General features: G+C 30.2%; 1 protein-coding gene across 8 annotated transcripts; it reads right to left on the reverse strand.

Annotated features, from left to right (window-relative positions):
• Positions 1–954: 954 nt before the first annotated feature.
• Positions 955–21,032, reverse strand: LOC409158 (C-terminal-binding protein). Of its 8 annotated transcripts, none has more exons than XM_006557637.3 (8): positions 20,653–21,032; positions 4,203–4,643; positions 3,798–4,085; positions 3,309–3,497; positions 3,139–3,228; positions 2,824–2,980; positions 1,929–2,106; positions 955–1,566 (listed from the first exon to the last, which is right to left on the reverse strand). In XM_006557637.3, exons 2-8 carry the CDS (start codon positions 4,398–4,400, stop codon positions 1,236–1,238), a joined length of 1,431 nt encoding a protein of 476 aa, XP_006557700.1. In that variant the 5' UTR covers positions 4,401–4,643; positions 20,653–21,032; the 3' UTR covers positions 955–1,235. The 8 variants fall into 8 exon arrangements, with proteins under 8 accessions (XP_006557700.1, XP_392682.3, XP_006557702.1 ...); XM_392682.7 differs by having other exon boundaries at positions 955–1,569; positions 20,653–21,031; XM_006557639.3 differs by having other exon boundaries at positions 2,839–2,980; positions 20,653–21,030.
• Between the last annotated feature and the right edge of the window lie 869 nt (positions 21,033–21,901).

Raw genomic sequence — 21,901 nt, forward strand, 5'->3', positions numbered from 1 at the left:
GGAGATTTTTTTAATTATGGTATTAGATGTTTTTATGAAATATTATATAGCGCAAAAAAATTACAAATGAAACTAATGCAAATATAAAATAAAAAATTCTGGAATAATTTTTTATTCCCTACGTCTTGTTAAACTTATTTAACTGGAAGAAAAATATAAATTGATAAAACTTATACAAGCTATTTATATTAAACTCATATCAACTCATGCTTTTCTATGTGCCAGATGTTGCAATGTTTACCCATGTTTGATTTGTACTCTATGACTAGCCAATGTACTTTCTCGATGCTGCAGGTATCATATCAGAAAAGAAAAAACTGATCATGGGCTCGAGGAACTAATTACCAATCTTTATTGATTGAATGTTAATCAAACTTTGATTAAAAAAAAAAAAAAAAAAAAAAAAAAAAAAAAAACAAAAAAAAAACAAAAAAAAAAAAATGAAAATTTTTCTTCATCTTTTCTCTTTCTTCTTGTCTTGATTTGCATTGTCTAAAGTGCAGTTAAATATAAAGTGAATTATACAAAATTACGACAGAAAATTCTTACCCGCCGTTTCCTCTTTTAGCCACATCTTATAAGCTGTCATTATTACTGCCCAACTGTATTTGGTTTGGTCACAACGTTACATCAAATGCACTATTCCAAGAGTCCAGCAAACATAGACTCAAGCTCATATATATGCACAACATTCACACATAACAAACATACTTTACGCTGATGCGTACACATAAAACACATGTACAATTTTAAGAACACACGTTTTAAACGCACGCACAGCAACAATTTAAGCAAGGCTAAGCTTGCTCTCTCTTTCTCTCTCTCTCTCGCTCGCTCGCTCTCTCTCTTTATCTTCATATCTCTTTCTCTATCTTTCTCTCTCTCTCTCTCTTTCTCTCTCCTTTTCATTCATTCTCTTTCTTACATTTTCTTTCTCTCCATTTTGTTCTTTCACTTTCTCACTCTCGTTCGCTCGCTCGCTCTCTCTTTCTCTCTCTCTCGCTCTCTCTTTTTCTCTCTTGTTCTTTCTTCCCGCCTACCCCCCGTTCTCTCATTTCACTCTTTCTCAAGGATGGATTCCCTCGAGTTCTTCGGAAGCAGCGGACAGATTTTTGGGGCACATCGTGCACGACACACGTTAGTCAATCGGCCATTTGTCGTCGGAGGTCGTGTATGAATGGCTAAGGGAAATTAGATCGGAGGGTGGTGCTGGAGTGGACGTCGGGGGTTCAAGGTCAACGAGGGCTCGGTGCAGGTGGGCTTGGCCGGGGGTCAGGCTCGCTCACTATGCTGTGTGGTATACCGGTTAATCCACCAGTAGGAGGAGCTGAAGTAGGGCCTCCAGCCCCACCGCCGCCTACCGTTGGACCCGTAGGGCCTGTAGGACCCCCGGCGCCTGCACCGCCTGCAGAGGAGTTCGGTCCGCCACCACCCCCACCACCACCGCCGCCGACGACGGAATGCCCACCAGGAGGTGGGGGTGCAGAATCGTGAGGAGTCGTTGAATGCGCCTGTTGAACGGGCAGCCCCCCGGAATAGTATCCGCCGTTGATTCCCTCAGGGTAGCTGCTGGAGAAAGCGAAAAGAAATTGGCCACTTCGATAAATGCCTTTTACAAAGTGCCCAATCGATCTTAGGAAATCCAAAGGTTCGAACGCTTCTAACCACGTTACTTTACACACTCGATTCTCTTTCCATGTAATACGAGTTAACATCTGCTTGAAAATCTGTTTCTGTAAAAATTATGATATCTTTTTCCCCGGTGTAAGAGAAACAAATGCAACGTTACTAAAAAAAGTAATACCCTACGCTGATTTCTTTTTTATTATTATTTTTTCTATTTCTTTTCTTCTTTTTTTTTTTTTTTTTTTTTTTGTTGCTTTAAATTAAGCTGAATTCTGCTTATTTAACATACGGACGAAGCTTACCCGGTCGAAGAAAGGAAGTATTCCTTGTTCACACAGTTTCGTAAGCAGTCAGGTATGCGACCAACGATAGCTCTTCGTATTTCACTGGCTGCCATCTCACGAAGTTCGGTGCAGCTTGCGTCGCTGTAAAATGCTGCGTGTGGTGTACACAATAGATTGGGTGCGTCTTTTAATGGACCTATAGAACATACAATAAATATACTATATTACTATTTCTTTAATATTCGTAAAATTAATCAATTTTTTAATTGTTTAATTTTACAAATTATTTTTATAATCCAATATTAATGAAAGCAAATCTATTTGTATATTATCTATATTTATATTTTATATATAAATATAATACTTATAATAACTTGTACAATAATATATATAATTCATTAATGAACTCATTAGAATTGAATGTATTACATCAATGAATCGTTAAAAAATCATCATCAAACTATCATTTCTAAATATTATATAGTATATTTCAAAAAATAGTATTTCTTAAAATGCATTTAATTTAAAATGCATAATAATATTCATTCAATGCATTATAATAATTACATCAATAATAATTTATTTAATGCTTCTTAATTATCACTTTCTTTTATGAATTTATTCTTAATGTAAAAATTATTTTTTTCTTTTTATATTTTTTATATAAATTAAGATTTAATTTAATAGTTTTATAATATAATTTCTATTTCAGAATAATTTTTATTTATAATAAAAAATATATATTTTATGATATTGTAAATGAATGGTATTGTTATATAGATTAGAAAGTTATTTTTATTGTCGAACGTTACCTCTGTCGCATAATCTTATCCAATAGCGAAAGAAAATTAGACGATGAAGGGAAAACATTAATCACGTGAGAGAAGGTTAGATATGGATAGATAAAACTCACACTGTGAGCACTGACCCTGAAAAACATTGTATGGCTCATTTTCATGTACATCTAGTGCTGCTGCACGAATTCTGCCTTGTTTCAATGCCGCAGCCAAGGCATCATCATCAACCAGACCACCTCTTGCTGTATTAACTAAAAAGGCGCCAGGTCTCATCTACAACAAAGAATGATTAAGATGTAAACAATTTACACTAATTGTCATTTTTTGAAGGAAAATAATAAACTATCTCTATTCATTTAATTCTTATGAAAGAATGAAATTGTAAGAAAAAAAATATTTCTGAAAAAAATTTTAAATTAAAATTGTAATACCTGTTTGATAGTGAATTCATTAATTAAATGATGATTGTGCTCGTTCAAGGTACAATGCAAGGATACACAATCTGACTGGAATAGCAAATCCTATAATAAAACATAATTATAAAATAATATAAATTAAAATTAAAATATTATACTATTAAGAAAAAAGATCAATATCAAACCTGTAATGTGTAAACCCTGTTAAGACCAAGAGATTTTTCAATTCCATCTGGTAAATAAGGATCATAGAAGATCACGGTGAAACCAAAAGCTTTGGCACGCAGGGCAACTGCAGAACCAATCCTACCTAATCCAACTATTCCAAGTGTGTCACCCCGTATCCTTGCACATCCTGTTGCAGCTTCTCTAACCTGAAAAAAATCAAATATTAGATTTCTAATGATTTCATAAAACAAGAGAAAATGGAATTCAATAGTTTGATCTTAGGATAATACAAGATCAAGAATTTTTCTTTCTTTTAATCACCGATATGCAATGTTACATGATGTTACAGATAAAAAATAAATATGCGTAATATTCAATCAATATACATAACTATTTATATAATTGTATTAGTTATAGGTATGATTTATCAAATTCACAATTCTTCTAAGAACAAAATCATAAATTTTGCATAATATATATATAAAATTTATATACAAAATTTTTACCTGTTCTGGACCTGTGAATTTTTTCCCTTCACGCACCATGTTTGCCAACCAATATGTACGTCGATATAAATTTAGAATGAGACAAAGAGTAGTATCAGCTACTTCTTCAACACCATATCCAGGCACATTGCACACAGCGATGCCGAGTTCACCTGCTGCTTTGACATCTATATTATCTACTCCAGATCCAATTCTCACAATAATCCGTAATGTTTTAAATTTTTCGAGATCTTCCTTTGTCAAAATTATGGTGTGCCACATCAATGCACCTACTGCTTCATTTAATACCTATAGAAGAATTATAATTATAATTGAAAAATAATTACAAGAAACAAAATACTTTTTATTATCTATTTTCAATTCAAATAAATTTTAATAACATATATTTCACTTTAAATGATTCACCTTTTCATGAATTTCTGATGTAGATTGTGCATCACAGAAGGCTACTGTTGCAACATCTTTAAGAATAGGCATTTCTATAGAGCAATCTCGACCATCTAACAAAGCTACTAATGGTCGTGTCTGAATGGGTCCATTTGCAATAGGACCCCTCAGGTTATCCATTCGAGGGCGTTTGGGCATCATCTTCCGTTTGTCCATCGGTCAAACAGCCCCCCCAATTTTTATATTTTTCACTTGTACTTTCAGTGTCACTAAGAATGTCTACTTTCTTCCAAGGATATATAGTCCACTGATAAGAAAGCTTCTGAATATGTCTTAAAATATAATTTTGCACTTTTATGCTTTGTCACACAAATTGCTTTTGTAACACTGATTTCTGGTCGGTTTTTGGATAAGGACCGCCGAACCTCCAATGCATCACGACTTGTTGAATACCGTCTCCTAAAAAATTATAAATAATTATAATTCTTTAAAATATGAATTATATAAGTTATATCATATTTGTATAACATAATTATAATCTATTGTTATGCAATGCAAGTTCATATATTTCTTATATAAATTTGTTATATATATTTTATATTTTTTATAATATATTAATAAAATTAAAAATTGTCTCATTATACTAATTGTTTTATTATTCAACCATATTTTTATATAATTAATTTAAATAAAATTAAATTATATATAATCATAAAATACAAAATATATTTTTTTTAAAAATAAATTTAAAAAAATTTATAATAAAATTTATAAAAAAATTTATAAAAAATTATATTAGTTTTTTATTACATTAAAGTATTGAAAAAAAAATGCAGTATGTATAAAATACAAGCTTCGCTCAATAAACATACATTTCGACGCCTTCATAAATTTTTTCGTAAAAAAGAATTCCATGTGGCACGCAAGATCGTAAACATTTCACTCGTGAATTCAATATTATATAAAAATGAGCTCAACAAAATATTAATACTCAATTAAATAAAAAAATTCATTCCTTTACGGAAAGTGAAACACTTAACAGCATGTATAAAACCGAATGTTTTAGGTTACCTTGAAACGCGCCGGCTTAACCTGCGCAGTGCGTATTTTCAGCAGAGTGATAGAAGTATTTGGAAAATGTAAAATATCTTAAGAATATAATGCCAGTGTTATGTTAAAGAAAAAATACATATAAACTTTCTATACTTCAATACGAAGAAACAGTAAAAAGATCGCACAGAACACACCATGTATCGAAAACGAAATTACTAGCTGGGGCAAATGTTTTTGGAACTGTTAATAGAACGCCTGGCTTTGGTTAGTGGGTCGACGTTTTCAGCCCATTTTCGGCAGCAATTGTAAACCAATCATGGTGCATTTGCACATTTAATGACCGATTAACTGCTTAATAACTCATAAATTCCAATTTTCAAAAATTCAGTATATATGAAAATTACCAATATGCAAACAACTATACGAAAACAGAAAATATGTTCGATCAGAGTCGATTTAGTACCCGGTGCTTTTATATGGCGGAACGGAAAAATGCTGAACCAGCGAAGTTCCATAAGAAAGTAGAGAAACCGACACGTGGCGCCCTCCTCAGACGCCGTCACTACACAATACTTAACCAAGATCATCAAAAATAAATCAAACTTTTTTTGAAAAATATTTCGATGATATGATATTTTTGATAACAAAGATAATTTAAAATATTACTATTTTTACGTAATAGCATATTTGTTAATGAACTACAATTCAAATAGTTTCTTTATTCAGATATAAAAAAACTATAATTTTATATAAAAAAATTACAGCTTGATTACATCTAATATTATATACTTTAAAATTAATTATTATTGTATTCAAAATCATTTCAAATAATAATTTTTAATTCTTCTGTTTATTATATCAATAATTCTTCTCATTTAATTTTTCTTATTTCATATTCACAATATGACATAGAGATTTCGTTCGTTACAAGTATTCGTAGAGATTTCGTCGAATATATAGTATGTATTTAGTAGGACCGAAGCATTAAAGCAAGGAACATTCCATGTGGTAAGGTTAATATAAGATAAATGATATATTAAGAATGTTGATCTATTGGTCAATATACACAAGCAATCGGAAACATAGTCCGCAGAGAAGGCTACAAAATGAGATCGCTGCTGGCCTCAGCGAAAGCGAGGATGCGATACTAACATAGAGTGCAAACCCAAGCACTTTGACTTGGGCACATGTTGTGCCAACTCAGCGAAAATGCAAGCTCATATCATCAAAAGGAGGAGAGGCAAGGAAGCGAGATTAAGCCCTTGTTCGACAGCTGGCAACGTATATCATACGTAATACACGTACAAGAATAGCAGAGAGAGCAATGTGTAGGAAGTACATTTAGAAAGAACTCTACACTTATTATAATATTCTATGTATGTAAATAATGTAAATATAATGGGAAATATATTTAGTGTATTATAGTTATTATGTAATTATATAAATTATTTATACTTATAATAATTACTTGTATTTTATATCTATATTTTTGAATAAATAAAACAAATAATTGATTTAAATTAATAAATATTTAAATGATAAACTTTATTATTCATATTTTTTTCTAAATTGTTTATCAACTTATAAAACTATATTTTGTTTGAAATTTCATCAATATTTTTTTAAATACATAAAGTTAAATTGTATATATATAATTAATGTTTACAAACTATAAAGTTAATTCGTCAATATTTTTTTAAACTAGTAAAAGCTTTCTAGAAGTTATCAAAAGATGTTGAAAGAGTTAAAAATTTATCGAGCTTTTAGAACGAACGTTTCGACTAAGCGGTCGAATTCAACCCTTTAGCTTAATCTCAGTGTGCAACAGAGTTTTTCGAGTTACAGATACAACGATGGAGGGTGGCAGTGAAGACGAGAAGGAGAGGAGAGGGAAAGCAGAGCAAGGGTGGGGCGACGAAGCTGCCGATGGGATGGGGAGCTATGAGGGCGAAGTTATCCAATTATTGTCTAACCTGGGAGCAACTTTACTTGGCGGAGAACCGTTGGTGGGAGGAAAGCTCGTCCTGCCAGCTCTCTCTCCCTTCCTACAATCGAGCCACGATAAAGTAAAGTTTGTTTCAAAACTTGCCGCGCGGAGAGGTGACTAGGTTTTTGTTAGTGACACGTGAAATTCAAACGACTTCATTGCGATAATAATCGCGCAAGTTTTTAATATCGACCGATGAAGAGAAGAAAATTCAGATTCGAAGAGGATTCCATAAATTAACTCAAAGTTCATTAATAATGGTTGTAATAAAACTTTTTCAAGTTTTTTTTTTTTGTGAATGTTTAAAAAAATAATATTATTGTCTATCGATATATGATTTATTGATAATTACATATAAGAGAAATAACTTTCAAATAATTAAAAATTATATTATTCTCAATATATAAATTTAATTATATTAACAATTATATTACACATTTATTAATTTTTTATTTTTTAATATTTTAGTAGATTAATATAATAAATTTTTGTCAATAAATGTTATTATTGATAAAGAATTAATCATCAAGAAGAATCAAATCATTTTAATTCAACAAAATCTTCATTATTTAAAATATGATATTCGGGATGTTCATGATAATAAACTAGAAATAAATAAGCTTATTAGGAAAGTGCACTAGCGATAATATTCACTATAATGATACATATGACATCGTGAAAACCTTTTTAAAGTGATGTATTGTTAGCATCAACAAATACATATTCTAGGTCAATTTTAGATACGAATCATGCCATTATTTTAATTAAAAAACTTAAAAGTATATTTTAATTACTTTTATGTTTTTGAATTTATTCAATATATTAAATATAATCGTTCAAATATAAATTTATTTGTTTATAAATAAAATCACGATATACTTCATTTAAATAATTTAACATGATATAACAAAAAATTAATATTAAATTTGTATTAAAATTTTATTCTATTAAAAAAAAATCTAATTATATTCTTAAAGTACGTTTAATTGCATAAAATAAAAACAAATTTTCACATTATAAAAAAAATCTTGTATGAAACATTGACAAATAAAATCGAAACAAGAAATATATTCAAATAAAAATTAAATACTGAAAAAAAATTCATGAAATTAGAAAGATAAAAAAATGTCATAGTATCATTAAAATATCTGCAAGTCACCAAACAATGCACATTTTATAAAAGAAAAAAAAAAAAAAAAAAATTTTCTGTAATACAAAATAAACATATGCCTAAATAAATATCTGTATTTAAAAGAAATGAGAAACAAAGAACGAAAGATTGAAAATTAAAAAAACAAACAAAAATAAAGAATAAAATAAAACAAAACAAAACAAATAAAAAAAAAATTTGTCAAATACTAAAATGAAGAAAGGAGCAGAAGAAACTTGTCCAATTATAATGACGAGTATCAGTGTCGGCGTTCGGGCATTCTCATCCTTGGGTACAACGGAATGATCGGAAAGGGGAGAGAGGGGCTGTTGCTCTGGTACCTTCCGCCTCCGCGTTCGTCTTTCCAGCGGGTAACGAGCGAACGGCCATGAGTGAAGCAAGGGAAGGAGGGAGAAAAGGGAGTAGGAGAAGAGGAGAGGCGACTACTTAAAGTTGGCGGAAAGTTTGGTTCGGCAGCAAAGTTAACTCAGTTAAGTTCCCCGCTCCTAAAGCGAAACTTCGGTTCTCCGACGCCTGCCCTGCCAGCCTGCCTCTGCCTGCTTACTTTCCTCGTCTTCTCTTCTTCCTTCATTTCATACCTTGCTTTCTAATATCTATCCTCTCTTCTTTCTATATCCATTCCTCTAGTGCTGCACGAATAAGCAATGTGTTTTGGAATTATTACTTTTCTGTAAACTTTCGCCACGATGTTTCGCCGTGGCGATCGATTGGCATCGACCCGACCGATGTCACTCTCGTTTACTTGTCGTGCTACTTTCCGTACATCGGTCATATCAATTTGTGGCCTAACCAGAGATCCGAAACGAAGCATTTTGTAATCAGAATGAAAAGTTTTAAAGTATTATAAGCGGATACGGGAAAGAAAAATAATTTTTTTTTTTTAATTTAATTCGAATTAAATCGAAAAAAATTTCGAAATTTTATGTATTTATTCTCAAGAATGATCCTTTAATATCTTTTAAAAACGTTTATATAAATTCTTAAATTTTATTGAATAATTATAAAGTTTGAAATATCAAATAACGATATGATTAAGAAAATTTTATGTAACAATAAAGATATAATTTGTGTTATATGTATAAATAATTAAAATTTAATTTTTTTATTTAAATAAGAAGCTATAGTATAAATTTATAATATAAAATTATTATTATTATAGTTTAAAAATTAATATAAAAATGTTAAAAAATTTTTGAATAATTTTTTTAAACGAATATTCCAAGAAAAAATACTGCACGAAAATTCAAGGTCAACGATATATGCTTTACAATGTTTTTCAATTACTATAAATTTAAAAAATTTTAAAAATATAATAAAAAATTATATTACTTGTAAAATGATAAAAAGTAAAAGTGATTCAGAAACAGCTAGGTGAAGTCTGTAAACTTGGACAAGATGTTTCAGGAAGAAAGATGTTTCTCCCACTTCCCAGAGAACTGTTCCCCTTCCCGTTCTGTGTAGCAGGCAACGATCGAAATTCCAAGACGAAGTTTGCGAGATTCCAAGGAAAGCGTGAGTTTCGCTGGTGTTCATCGTTACCCTTCTTCGAACGTGTACATGTATAGAAGCTTGTAAGCATCGTTTTGTAACAGACACCAGTCAGCATGGTCGAGTACTGTCCCTCCTTTGATGGTACGCCAGAGCAAAAAAAGAAACCGGTCGAGTCGGTACTTACGAAGAGGTTTAGCTTTCAGGGTTCGCGTATGTAGTTCGAAAAGAAGTTACAACCGTTCTCCCAACAAAGTCAAAGAACTTTGTTGTATGGTTTTCTTTAAAGCAAAATTCAAATATAACCGAAAAACAAGTTTTACACTTAACTAGTTTAATTGAAATTATAAATGGTTTTATTAACCGTGCAAGTTTTTTTGTTATCGTTATTATTGGAAATTTTACAAATATAAACGTTACTATTAATAATAATAAAAAATAACTTGCATAATAATAAATATAGTGATAAATTGAATAAAGTTACACACAAGAGAATTTTATAAATTGTGTTGCATAAACTGTGTGTTATAAAAACTGTGCATATACAATAAAAAGTTTATGATTTATAATTTGTTAATTTATTAATGTTACTAATTAAAAAGTTTTTATTTTTCATTATTAATTCTAGAAAGTGGAAAATTATTGAAAAAATTATTAAGTATTACTTTGCTATATAATTTTTTTTAACTACTTTAACTACTTGTGTAATGTAAATATTAATTTATTTATATGATAATATAAATTTTGATAAACATATAATTAGGTGTCTTAATCTTTGAGTAAATAGATAATACGCTTGAAAATTGTAAAATTCACAGAATGATTCATTAAATACAAGATAATACTTCGCATATTATATCTATTGCGTTAAAGAAAATATATACCATATATGTTTACATGTAAATAAGTTGTGGAAAATTTTCGAAATGAATTTTTTGTTTCAATACACATTAAATTAATTAATTTTTTATTGTAAATCTTTAATTTTAATTTAAATTCTTATTATAATAATTTATGTTAATATTAATAAATAAATTACTGAAAATATAAAAAAGAGAGCATTTTAATTATGTTTAGTATCTTTTTTTTTTTTTTTAATAAACATAGTAAGTAATAACTGTTTCTTTTAATTAGTCATAACTTATTATCCATATATGTTTGCGCAACATTTCTTACTTATTTACTTATGTAAATTCATTCAATGAAGTATTACTATACATCTATGAATCACTTCATATTGCTTTTATGATAATAGAGAAAACTAGCACGTTTAAATTTTTTTTATCGTAATTGTAAAACTGAATTAACTCATTTAATTAATTCTTTTCGTAATATTTAAAATAATTTTTTCTATCTTTTATTGAGATAAAATTATAAAAATAACCAAAAATTTATTAAATTTAACAAAGTGTATTGATGTATATTGGCCTTGAGATCATTTCTAAAAATATCTGGAAATAAATATGGAATAATGCTAAATGTATTAGAAATATGAATCTTCACGTGTTCCCTTCTCCCTACATTTAACAAATATAGAAATATGTATTAATACATCAATACTTATACATCATGCCGATCAAATCGGTTTTTTCAGTGACTCATTTAAATTTATGCGATTAGTAATAATATGCGCAAGTAATAATTAACTTTATGCGATTCAATTTGAAAAATATTTGGCTTGCTGTATTCAACATCGTTGTTGGACATTTACTTTGGCAAACTATTTTCCGACGAAAGTTATGGATCCATTCAAGCGCCGCGATTCGTGTTCGCGCGAACAACGGTAGTAACAGAAAAATTCAACGTTAAAGATTTCCAAGTTAGTGGAAACTTTTAATTAGCCACTGACAAAAGGCGTCGCCAGTTACGTTCGTTGAACAAAAGCGATAATAGGAGCAACGACGGTAAACTGACGGTACAATCGTTCGCCGCTTCAAACTTTCAACCAGTAATAACCTACAGAACGTACAGCAAAGTGTATATGGGGGAAAGTACAAGAGCACGGACGGACTCGTGTCGAGCCCCTCCACATATTCGTTGCATTCATATTTGAAACCTTGAAGACAGAGAGAGGCCGACAGGTGGCGAATGGAACGAGTCGAACACACGGAATGCTTCTCAAAACCGTTTAACATCCCTTTAAGTGTCTTCATGCTGGCCGATGAGCGACGTTAAATCAGATCTGACTATGCGCACACGATCGCAGTCTGTTCGAGCATTACGATGCAAAGAATTGTTACGGCATCTCTTGTACGAGAGATCATTCATTCGCATAACTCCGCTTCGGGTTAAGAAGAATTCGATCGAGAAGCATACATAAAAAGAACAATGCCAATGCAGCTCAAGACATGTGCCAGTTCGTCCCCTTCTATTCATGAGTAGGGAACGCGATGAATATACCCTTGTTGAGTTTCAAAGTTACATACACTCCGTCGACTTCGCCAACCCCTCCCCTCTTTACAGTTCTCTATATCCTCTTCCGCTCTGAATCAGAATTTTCCACATAAACCGCGACAACTTTTCTTATTGTTTCCGCACCCATTCTGGACGCGCTTCACGGAATAAATCACTTCTAAAGAAACAAAGAAAGTCGTTCGTAATACTTTTCATATATTACTACTACTTTTATACTTCAAGAGATATAAGATGAAAAAAAAAAAAATATATAAAACAGGTTAAATAGTAATTATTCTGGAAACATTGAAACACAATCATTAGTTGTACTATTGGCAAATTTCCCAAACAAACCAATTTGAATTGAAAACCTTGTTACTCTAATTCCAATTAGGAAGAAACTTAGCGAGACATTAATTTGATTTGAGCGCGAACATAACTGGAATAGAATTTTCCCATGCAAAATCTATTCAATGAATGATTTCTAGAAATACAATAATTTAACAAATTTAACATTCGAAGAAATACGTGCACTCGTATATCTATATCGTATATGATCGAAATGTCGAGTATATTATTTAAAATATTTCAAAATCAATCGTGCAAAGAAAAATTAATAAGATTTAAAGAAATGATAGTCCATTAATAACATCTAGTGAGCTATAATCCATTAGTTGCAACGATTACATCGGGAATAAATTTGTCCACGTATTAGAGGGCCAATTTATAACTTACTTCACGCTCGCCAATGTCCCCGCGCAAGAACGTCCATGAACGGCCCAAGTATGTGAGAGAGTCGCGTTTAAAAGCGACCTCACGGGGCCGTGAGTATATACAAACGATTCTCTCTCTCTCTTGCCTGAACGCGCGATTCTCCAGCATGGAAGCAGCAGCAACAGCAACGATGAGTGTGTCGCGTACACTTGTTTCGTTGTGGTTATACCCAACACACATACATGCGTGTCTATACGTGATACACGCACAAAACTCGCTTTTCGCCTCTTGGTTGCTCTTTTGCCTTTCCCTTTTTTTTCTCTCTTTCTACTCAGTGATCGTCCCCCAACAGTCGTACACGTCCGTCGCGTTGGCTCAACCTATGCGCGCGCGGCGTACACCTATACAGAGTTACAGCAGGTTAGGACAAGTGCGTAGAGAGCGGCAGAGAGTAGTTTCATGGAGTTTAGTTCCTCGTAGTGGATATGGCATCTTGACTCCTAGTAGTGGAGTGTGGCAAGCAATGGCCGGCCCGATCGATGTCTCGGCAACTTCCCACCCTCGACATTTTGCCCCTCTCTTCACGACACGTCCCCTCTTACTCTCGTCCCGCTTTGGCACCCTACTCTCCGGCTTTCCTCATCCCAACCGTCAGACTCGCCCAACCACCTCCCGCTGTCCCCGTCCTCCAACACATCGAACTAAATCCCGGAGCTGCTTACTGCTTCCAAGTCTGTTTACAATGGCGATGCGCTACCCCCATTATCTTGGGGTCGTACTTCACATTCGGGCTACATAACATTGAAGACGACGAATTTTTTTTTTTTGCTTTGTATTGTTTTTGAAATGTTTAATATTTCTCCCTGTCTCTTTCTTTTTCATGTTTACGTCTATTTTGCTTTATTTCGTTTAATTTGGCACAATTTCTATAATCTTAAAGAATTTCGAATATTTTCAGCTATACAAGCATATTATTTAGTTTAATTAATTTACTAGAAGATTTATCAATGATATCATAATTATATATTATGGGCATCTTCAATTGAGCAATAAATATGAAGATATATATATATAGGACGCATATTATAATATTATCTATTCTATTATATTAAAATATTTTAATGATTGAAATTTAAACGATTGAATATTTAAATAATATGTTGTTTATAATATTATTAATTGAAAAATTTATCTTTATGATTTAAAATATTTTTAGATATGATTTATAAGATTACAAATGATTAATTTGTAGATATGTAAGATATGATCAATAATATCTTTTTTTCTACTTATTCCAGATTATTTTGTTACGTACATTTATCTATTATTATAGCTATCCATGTCCATTTTCCGCGAGACTAGTAGAAATGAATAGCGATATCTATATTTTCATTCCATTGTAAAGGCATTGTAGAAATCGATTGCTTGTAGTCTGAATAACATAGCAGTAATTATGCTTTTCCTATTCTCGATTATTTGTACAAGAAGAAGCGGCCCATGACGAAAAGAAATCAGAGTGCACACGAAACAGTTTTCAACGTTCCGCTGGCTGATCACATAGAAATTGTCATATATCTTTTTTGCGAATTTATACGATACGCTCTAGTATCCATCAAATACAATTTTCAAACAATATTTAATATAAAACACTTAATATACAAAAAAAATGCAATTAAAATTAATTTTAAATTTATAAACATATTTCTTCTTCTATAAATTTTAACATTAATACAATTATATTAATCCATTGCAATCTAAAATATTAGTTAAATAATTTTTAACTCCTTTTATGATAATTTTTTCGTATTTAAATATCTTTTCCTTTTATATATTTTATATACAATTATATACAATTATATACAACATAATTCTATAAAATTATTTAATCTATTTATATCTTTTATATAAATATAATAAATGATTCAAATTTTTCAAACTATTATATTTAATATAACTATTATAATTGCATAAAATATGAGAAAATATGCTCTTCATTATAGTCTTTTGATATATACAACATATAACAGAAAACTCTATTCTTATATTCAAATTCGACGACAAACCAAAAAGAGGAGAACGTATACTAGCACGTTTCGTTCCCTTGAGAGACCACTCAATAGTTGAGTCAGGTCAGTTTGCTAGCCTTACATAAAAGAGACTAAGTAGCGACAAAGAGAAAGAAGATATGTTATAAGATATACAGATAGGATAAAGAGATGAACCTGAAGAAAATAATACTACGGCAGAAGAAAAGTATCGAAGCAAAGAGAGAAAGAGTTATAAGAAAACGGGTGGGGGCACCTGTTACAACCGACTAGCTCGTTCTTTCGCTCTCCCTTTCCCTCTTTGTCATGCACTCATCCACATGCCACTTAGGCTGTTACATTGAAATTTCTATGAAACGATCGGATATATACAGTGCTTCTAAAATGAGCGAACAAACTTTGAATATATATATATATATATATATATATATATATATATATATATATATATATATATTAAACGTTCCATCTATAACGAGATGAATTATATAGTTCTCTATGTTTATTATAGACAGATTATATTATTATAGATTAATTATTTTATTTTATTAAGTTCAATTAATATAATTGTAAAAAAAACTTTGAAATAAATATTGATTCTTTCATATTTGAGATCTATTCATATTTTTCAAGTTTATTAAATCAAAACTTATGTAAGTACTACTTATACATAGTTTATAACTATTGCAACTACTTTCTTATGTAAGTATCACAAACATCTTGGAAAAAAGTTTTAATAATGCGCACATATGTCAATAAATTTTTGTATAACAATGGTCATTCGATAAGTTGCAATCTTCGTTTAATCGATCTCTGAAAATCGATTTTAACGATATTATAAAAGATAGTAAGATTTCATGGATACAGAGGGGGAAAAAGATTTCTTTTCGAATTACGATTATCTTTTTTTTACGATAAAGATTTAAAAGAACGTTTAAAAAAGTTTAAAATATTTTATATGTTTTTATCTAATAAGATTTTTACATATTCTCAAGCTACTTTGAATTTTATCATGATGTAATTTAAATATTCATAACACTTATTAATATAAAGAAACAACTTTATATATACATTTATACTTTCATGAATGAACTTATACCAGTGATTTCATTTGAATTTTTTATTAATCACTAGTATAATAAATCATATATTGTGACTTTTTATAAAAGTATTCTTTAAATAATTGGTTAAAGAAGTATTCAATTATTGTTAAATGAATATAATATATACACTACAAAAAAAGTACAATACAAGAAAATAAAATAAAAATATATACTTAATTTGAACAAAATGAAATAAATATTGAAATTATTTATTAAATTAAATTAACAATTTCCAAATAATAATTTAAAAAAAATCAATATTATATTTTTCCCTGAATCAGAAAAATTCCCATAACAAATATAAAATGACCTATAAAAAAAAAAAAATCACTTCGGTACTTGTTAAAGTAGGATCTATCCCCCATTGCGAAGATAAACAAAAAGTACTCGAAAAGCTTTGCTTGCTTATTTTAGAAACAGCCTGTAGAGCGTCGCTTCTCTCTGCAACCGTGGACAATCGACGTAACCACTCTCTCGTGCCTTTTACCGCACTTGTACGGATCCCGGACGAAGTGTAACGATGCCGAGAGATCGATAATAACCGCCGCGGTTTGGTTCCACCCGAGTCTCGTACGAGACAGGGACACTTTTTTCCTTTCCCTCTCCCCTGATAATCTATTATCTTTTTCTTTATCTATTCGATTTTCGACATCTCTCCTTTTGTTCCTCCTAACAACAATTTTAAGCTTTAATTATGTGATTAAAAAAATAACGGAAGAATAATAAAGAGGAATAGAGGAAATCTTCACAAACTTGACTCTAGTTATTATATTCTTTTTTTATACTTATTAGTCCGTACAATTATTTTATTTTTTTGAAATTTTTATTTGGAAAATAAATCTACGTTTAGCGATAAAAATAATGATTAATGTTTCATTAAAATGAAAAACAAATTTGAAATAGATCATAATATAATATAATTAACGTTTCAGTATTCTAACATTAATATTTGAGTAGCATAAAAATCTAAAATATAATACTTCTCTAATTTTTCGCATTATCGCACTATTATCAGTGCAAGCGATAACATTTCCAAATAATTACGTATATTCACAATACATATGTATCCTATCAAAGACCATGCAAGTCGTATAATGAACTTATTTAACTCAGTATATATTATATGATACGATAATACGACAACGAGAAAATATAATCAAACGAACCACGAACGCTCGAAATGAATGCTTATCTTGAATGCTCAATAATAGATATTCGTTTATATAGCCTTGTTAAAAAAAAAAAAAAAAAAAAAATTATCAAATATTTAATTGACCAACTTTAAATTTAGAAAACAATGTTACTTTTCAATTATAAAGTTTAAACAAATAAACAATAATTAATTTGTGTCGCAATCTTACTCTACATAAATTATAAGTCATCGATAAATAAATTAGTAAATCTAATGATTATGAAAATTTTCCTAATGCATCATCTCATTTGATCTGACTATATTCAATCAATATCTAATAAATATCAAAATTATACATCATGTGATAAAACGAATTCTTTTCTGTTTCTTCATCTTTTAAAAATAAACGTTATATTATCACATATACATTGTAAAATAATCAACGAATCAAAGAAAAAGGAATTCAGCAATGAAAATATTTTTCTAACTAAATGGTCTTAAACAAAGAAGAAAACTCCATTAGTTAGTTGATAGTGACGTGAAAATTGATCTTCTTTGTCAAATTAAGAACAATTTAACTTTCTCGAAGGATAACACCTTCTCTTTTTTTCTTTGTACTACTAAGAGAGAGATGGATTTACGCGGCGCCAACGAGGAAAACATAAATATACAAAACGCCGCCGCGCGCATATACACCGTCGACCGTGAGTGGGTTTCTAGTAAAAAGAAACAGAAGTGTCGCGACGTGAATACAGGTCACAACATCGCTGAATAAGCAACCGAGCGCGTGTATATCGCTGCCCTCCACGTTCAGCAAATTACGTAAGGCCAGAACAGGAGCTCGTTTAAATACCGACACAATCAACGATGAATAAGTTACCGTGTATATGGTGCGCGTGCACACTGACGAAACAAAATAAGGGAAACGTATACGACGCGTTCGTTCCATATTCGCGTTAAATTCGGCAAAAGTTACGCAATCCGACATACCGTTTGGCGCGGACGTCCTTTAGGATATGCCATTAGCCTTTAAACAATATATTTTGAAATTTTTAACCGTTTTCATATGAATACATTAAGAATTATTTTTTTATTCTTTCTTTTTCTACGTTGTAATAATTTATTCGTATGATTAAATCATATTTTCATACTATTAGGATTTATAAAAAAAAAAGATATAATGCTACATTTCTAATATTTTTCAATCGTTCAAACCCTACATTTCAGATTAGTAGGTCGTTAACATGCTTTATCGTTTCGAACGGAAGCTTGTTAACCGAGTCCAAGCAAGAACATCGAACTCGTAGAAAAACTAAACCAATGCGTGTATTAAAATGTACTAAAGCAGAAGTATTTATGTTACGAAATACTATTCTTCATTTACAAATTGCATAAATACATATACAATTATTTTATTTTAAATTTACAATTAATTCTGTTATAATCTTTTTAATAAATAATAATAAATAATTGTTAAATTAAATTAAAATAAAAAATTTGTTAAATTACTAAATTAAAGAAAATATATATAATTAACGTAATAACTGTATGATGTATATATTTATTACAATTTTACTAAGGACATAAAATCGTAGTTATTCTGCTTCATAATAATTGTAATTTTATGCAATCATAAAAAAATAGATTTTTAATTTTATTTGCAAAAATTTTTATTTTTTTTATCATTAAAAATTATATCATAAAAGATTAAATATTTAAAAAAAATAATACTATAATAATTAAGGCAAGCATTAAAATAAAACTATTAACAATATATTATATTATGAGAGAAATGGGCAATATATCGAATTAAAGGATGCGGGTTATACGAAGACAAAAAATTCACACGATACAATGAGACACCTGAAAACAAGGAAAAAGTTGAGAACCACTAAGTGCGTTTGCAATGTTACCTACAAGTACAGAACAATAATCATTTTCTCAAAAACGTTTGCTCAAACTTTCAGAAGATTTGTAGCACGAACGCGGTGTAATAATTGACAACACATATAAATATGTATTTTTAAATTATATTATCTCTTAAGAAAATACTTTAGAATAGTTGAGCGCAGATCATTTAGAATACAGATCTTTCGTATGAAAAATGCATCATATAATATGAAGTACATCACGAGACAAATAGACATGGAAAAAGATAAACTGTCGATGGAAGGAATGAGAGATACAAATGAATGATATTCTAGAAGCGTCTATCCAAATGGCGGTCAGCCGCATGACACGTATACTTAACAGAATAAATGATTTACATCAGACTATACTGTACCATAGACATTTCGCTCTGCAGATATATTTTGAATGGTAAATCAAATATTTTCAATATCATGATTTATCAAAATGTAAAGAGGAAGTCAATTCGCAAATTTAATTCAAACGAATTCAGAATTCAATATGTGCATATTCAACATAAGTGAAGAAAAATTGAAAATCTTCAAGATTTCGTTAAGATTTCTTTTTATGTATAAAATTTCAAAACACAACGCGAAGTGCTGCCATCTAGCAATAATTCATAACAATTTTCATACTCCTTTGATATGTCAGAAAATTCATCTAGTTTGCACGTGCATTTTATAAAGTAATTAAATATAATATAAATAAAATTGATTTATTTGATATAATAATTTATTCTATATAGATAATTTGTTTTAAATGAACACTATTATTATAATTTTTATTGTGTGTGTATGTGTGTATGACAAAAAATAGATAACAATATTTAATTAGCTAACTCTATTTTAAAATAAACATGTTTTAGTGAACTTGTTACAAATTAAATTAAGGAATCTTACGCATCGATTTATAAATAAATACACTAAAAGAAACATGAGAAGAGCAAGTAATGTTTCATTGGAGAGGTTGAAGCGTTACCGAAGGTCAACGTCAAGATACGATTACACACACTTCAGTGAAAAAGTATTTAATCATAAAATGGCAAATTTTATAAAATAGAAATTAAAATCTCTATAATTGATTTTAAAAAATAAAAAATATGTAAAAAATGAAAAAAGTAGAATAATCAAGCAATTAGTAAATAGAAGAATGAATAAAAAGAAAGGCGCGTGGTTCGTTGCTGGCGCGGCGTCTCCCGCCATATCACACTAGTTAGCATACTCGCACACTAAGTGTCATACACTTGCACAAGTATAGACATGAAACGAAGAACTACGTATGCACTGTATTTGTACGCACAAGTACAGACAGAAGATAGAAACGCATACAAATACACACGCACGAACCCGCGGAATTTTCTCCGGTGCGTGTGTGCACGCATGCACCGTGCACACCAGGGGCCGCGCGAGCGACGCACACGGCGTATACTGAGCTCTTGGCGGCGCGATCTACGTAAGAAAAACACTCACTAACCTGTCGGAGGCGATTCTCCCTGTATTCCTCGGTCCACGGTACTTCTAGGTACTCGTGTATTTTCACCGGCTACACTGCGATCACCAAACTAATCACTCTCTCACACGGCGTTCTTACGTTGTATCTTGATCGGGGGTATACGCGCGGCGCCTTGATTCTGTATTTCGATTCACACGACTCTCACGGTGTCCACGGGTGACTTCAAGCCTCCCGTGGAACAATATTCACTCGGATATGGGCTCTGGGGTCACGCGCGCCCGCCCGACGCCCCAGTTATTCGCAAAAATCCCTCGATTCGATGAAAAAATTGGTCGACAATGCGCGGAACTACGTTCGCGACTGTCTCCCTCGCTGGAGGAAAATGGCGGCCCCCGGCCATCCGAGTGACTCGCGCGCGCCACCGATACTTTCCGTCACTAGCCGAGTGTATCCGAAAATAACCGATCTTTTTCGATTCAGTATAGCCGAACGGTTAAATATCGGCCAAATTTTTTACAATAATTTTAAAATATATTTTATTAAAATTATTTTTTCCAAGATTTTTTTAATTGTTGCATTTAATAATAAATTAGATTATATTAATTTTATGTTTACATGTAAATTTAGTTTTCTGATAGGACTATTAAACTGCTTCATCATGCTTGATATCAAGCATTTCAATTTAATATAACGAATTTATATATTTTTATAATGGAAAAAATATATACAAATGTATAATTTACTTTCAAAATTATAAAGTATTAAAATAATGTAAAAATATTATGGATATTTTAAAATAAATTTTTTTTTACAAAAATGTGATTGTTTAAAGTTAGGTATTATTTACGTGAAATCTTATAATCTTAAAAGATAATGAAAAATTATAATTAAAAACTCATTTACTTTTTATATAATGTTTTGTTAACTTGTTTTGTAACTTTATAAAGAAAGAATTATACGTCACATTTTCAAAATATTCAACCACGCGTACGTTATAAGCATTTTCTATTCAATTGTGTTATACTTAGCTTATATGTTCAAATTTTGTGATTGGTCAAAATCAAAAATTAATTTACTCCAATGACCAATCAAGAATGTCAAAAATCATTGACATGAATAAGATAGAAGACATATGTTAAATAAATTTATTGATATAAAGATAAATACATAATTATTCTAATATTATATATTTCTTAATTTTTTTTATTGCTATAAATAATTGTAAAATAAATATTATTTTTGTACAAATAAAAATATATTTTTTAATTGA

The sequence above is a fragment of the Apis mellifera genome, linkage group LG7 (genome assembly GCF_003254395.2).
Source record: "Apis mellifera strain DH4 linkage group LG7, Amel_HAv3.1, whole genome shotgun sequence".
NCBI lineage: Eukaryota > Metazoa > Arthropoda > Insecta > Hymenoptera > Apidae > Apis > Apis mellifera.